The 3,323-nt window shown below is 38.9% G+C and overlaps 1 protein-coding gene across 2 annotated transcripts in view; it reads right to left on the bottom strand.

Annotated features, from left to right (window-relative positions):
- Positions 1–1,066: 1,066 nt before the first annotated feature.
- Positions 1,067–3,323, bottom strand: part of Piwil4 (piwi like RNA-mediated gene silencing 4) — a 58,226-nt gene continuing 55,969 nt past the window's right edge. For both annotated transcript variants that reach the window (XM_010633657.2, XM_010633658.2), the window contains exons 18-20: positions 2,760–2,885; positions 2,381–2,528; positions 1,067–1,617 (exon numbers count right to left, since the gene is read on the bottom strand). In XM_010633657.2, the coding sequence (XP_010631959.1) occupies positions 1,501–1,617; positions 2,381–2,528; positions 2,760–2,885 (391 nt within the window). In that variant the 3' untranslated portion in view covers positions 1,067–1,500. The remainder of the gene's footprint in view (positions 1,618–2,380; positions 2,529–2,759; positions 2,886–3,323) is intronic.

Here is a 3,323-nt window from a genome sequence, read left to right as displayed (position 1 = left end):
GGCAAGCAAGATCATCACCGAGACTGGCTGCTATTAAATGAAATAAAATCCCAACATCAGAACAACTGGCAAGTTCAGTTTCAGAAATATACCTCAAAGATCGATGCCAAGGTGGTCTACTTAAATAACAAGACTCATCTGATGCCAGGCTAAAATTCACGTTTGAGGCAAGCATGGTGGTGCACATTTGTAATAAGAGCACTCTGGGAGGCTGAGGCAGGAGCAACCCAAGTTCAAATCCAACCTGGATAAATTAAGTTAGTGAGACCCTGTCTCCAAAAAGGGGGCAGCATAATGGTTAAACCTATGACTCAGGACCGGGGATTTAGATCAGTGGTGGCTGCATCTGCCTTGCAAACACAAGGTCCTGAGTTTGACCCCTGGTATAAAAACAAACAAACAAAAACAAACCCCTCTGACTTAGATGTCTATGCCACAAAAAGTTTAAATCCTCTGTTACCTGGGCATTCTTAGATGTTGTTTTGAAATTAATCAATGGCTCATTATTTGAACACCACACATTATATGCAGACAGTTGTTATTTGTGTATACCTGTAGCACAAGAATTGTTACAAAAAGAAACATATTCTTGTAGCACAGTAGAGCCAAATGAAAGTTTTTACCAGTACAGGCAAAGACAAAGCAAAAATGTGGCAAAACCATAAACTTCAAAAATTGTTGTGTAAAATTTGCTAAATGGACTGATAAAAGAATTGTTTGTATGTTAATGTCTTGTAAAAATCATACATGTACACTGATCAAAGGGAAACCTGAAAACAAAACACAATCATGTCATTGATTACAATAATGTAAAGAAAAGCATTGATTCAGCAGACCAGATGTTATCTTATTAATTTCTTATTAATTTCTTATTAATTTCTTATTAATTTTCTTATTAATTAATTTTGTTTAAGGGAAACATTAAAATGGTATAAAAAGATGTTTTTAAAAACCCAAAAACAAAAAGGGAGGGGGCAGCAGCTGGAGACACAGCTCAGTGCAAAGGCCCTGGGTTCAATCTGGTGCCACAAAAAAAAAAAAAATGCACACAACACATTTGTGATGCTCTAAATTTTCTTTATTTCTAATACTTAAACCACTCCACAAAATACTCTGTAACACTTAAAACCTCTGCAATCACTTTGGTGGGGGGATTAGACTCCATTTATCTACCATCAACATGTCATGCAAACACTTTTCTTAGAAGACACTGAACTTTGTGGGGTTCCTTTATGTAATAATATATTCTCATTCTATATACTACAATTAGAATTCACTCCAAGCATGTAACTTTCAAAAGCTAAAACAACATACATTTCTTCTGAACTACTTCAGATTAAGATGTATACAGGTGTATCTTTATTTTTATTTTCCTAGAAGATAAATCTAAATTCAATCCCCTTTCCCCAGTCACAGCCTCAATCTTCTGGCAGATCTGTACAAAATCTACTACAGAAACCACTTCAATTCTTCATCTCCTGGTGCCAGCGGCTCAGGTCGTCACAGGTAGTAGAGATAACTGGCTAATTCCAGATTTGGTTCCTTGTGAATGCTCTGTGCGACCAGGTAGGTCAGTTTGTGTGCATACTGACACGGTGCCGGGATACTGATTAAGCCCTGAGAAAGAAGAAGTAATGATGAGTGAGAGGAGAACTCCTTCTTCAAAGTCATTTTCTTCCTTCCTGAATTGTTTCGTCTCTTGGCTATATATATGATAATGTGTTACGAAGTAAACAATAAATCAGAGGGCAACCTTGGTCACTGGACACTTTAGCTCGCGGGCAAGATGGGCTGAAACATCAGACTGGGAGCTGAGGGCCTCTCACTTGGCTTAACCTTGACTTCCTATGAGCTCGTGTTCCGAGAGGCTCAAAATTGGCCTTGACAGGACTTTGAGAGCAGATTTTGGCCCAGCACACAGCAACACATGACAGACATATGCCTGTTAAACACTTTTCCATCAGGCACACCTGTATTACCTTGAATAGCCTCATTTGTAACAAGGAATTAACCAAATCCTGATTTCCTCCCAGGCTTGCCTAAGATAATGTATCTAATAAACAATAAACACTGACCTATTGTAATGGCTGTGGCTTTTTTGTTTCTGTGACAGTCTGGGTTCCTCCCACTGTGACTAAAAGTCATACTTCATTCCTCCTTGTGAAAAGTCAAAATTCACAGGTGAGCTAAGGACGAGTCCCAAGTGAGAATCTTTTCTTCCACCCAGTACTAGGACTGAACCAAGGACCTTCACACTAAGATGCATCTGCCTTTTTAAAATTTATTTTGAGACACTGGGTAGCCCAGTCTGGGCTCAAACTTGCAGCCTTCCTGACTCATCCTGAGTGTCATATTTACATCAGTAGTCAGCTTTCCTCACCTGCCAATTGTAGTACAGGTGGCACAGTTTGAACGTTAGCCTCTGCATGTGGTCAGGCTTCAGACCATTGTCATCATAGATGACATTATAGTGTGTGGGACGAACAGTTCCCCGATAGGCAGCCTGGGAGATCAAGTAGAAGTCATACCTGAGGGGAAAAATGGAATAAATGTGGAACGAAGTCAAAGACAGTAAGGCCAGACTTAAACGAGAGGTAATGAATGTTCATTAAAAACTGATTTTCCGGGCCAGGGATTTAGCTCAGTGGTTCTGTCACCTGCCTTGCAAGCTGAAGGACCACAGTTCGATCCCCAGTACCAAAAAAAAAAAAAAACCAAAAACAAAAAAACAACAAAACTGATTTTCCAATGGAACTTGCCATTCGGGACGCGTTGCTTCTGAGTCCACAACAGTACCAAGTGGTGCATTCTGTACAGTACGATCCATTTCTGTGAAGAACCGTGGCAGACATTTCTTCCTGACCACAATCACTGACAATCTGGAGCTTATAACCAGAGAAAGAAAAATAAGGAGAGAACTAAAACCAATCCAAGAAGCTTTCTGGTTTGTTTTCTATTTTTTTAAATGCACAAATAGAAATTCATTAGAAAAACACTATAAAGAAATAAAAATCACCCATTATGCATCCTACCCTAGAGAAATGTCAACTTTTTAAAACTAGGGATTGCCCCCATTTTCTTGGGAAAGTGTAATGTGCCAAGTCATCTGCCCGGTTTATATCACTTAAAGGAACAAGAGAATGGCTATTAGGACAGTAAACCTCAACGGCAATTCAAGGAAAGATTTTCCAGAATTACCATATGGATTCTTTTGTCCAATTAGCAAATCAGCCTCTCACTTACTTCTGAGTATCAAAGCAAGAACTACTAGTTCCTGTTGCTCAACTCATTTCTTCATTTTTTTTTTTTTTTTTTTTTTGAGG

The sequence above is a fragment of the Fukomys damarensis genome, unplaced genomic scaffold, assembly GCF_012274545.1.
Source record: "Fukomys damarensis isolate Sample0158 unplaced genomic scaffold, DMR_v1.0_HiC HiC_scaffold_16, whole genome shotgun sequence".
Taxonomy (NCBI): Eukaryota; Metazoa; Chordata; class Mammalia; order Rodentia; family Bathyergidae; genus Fukomys; species Fukomys damarensis.
Note: the sequence above shows the minus strand (reverse complement) of the source record. Positions and strands in the feature narration are given on the sequence as shown.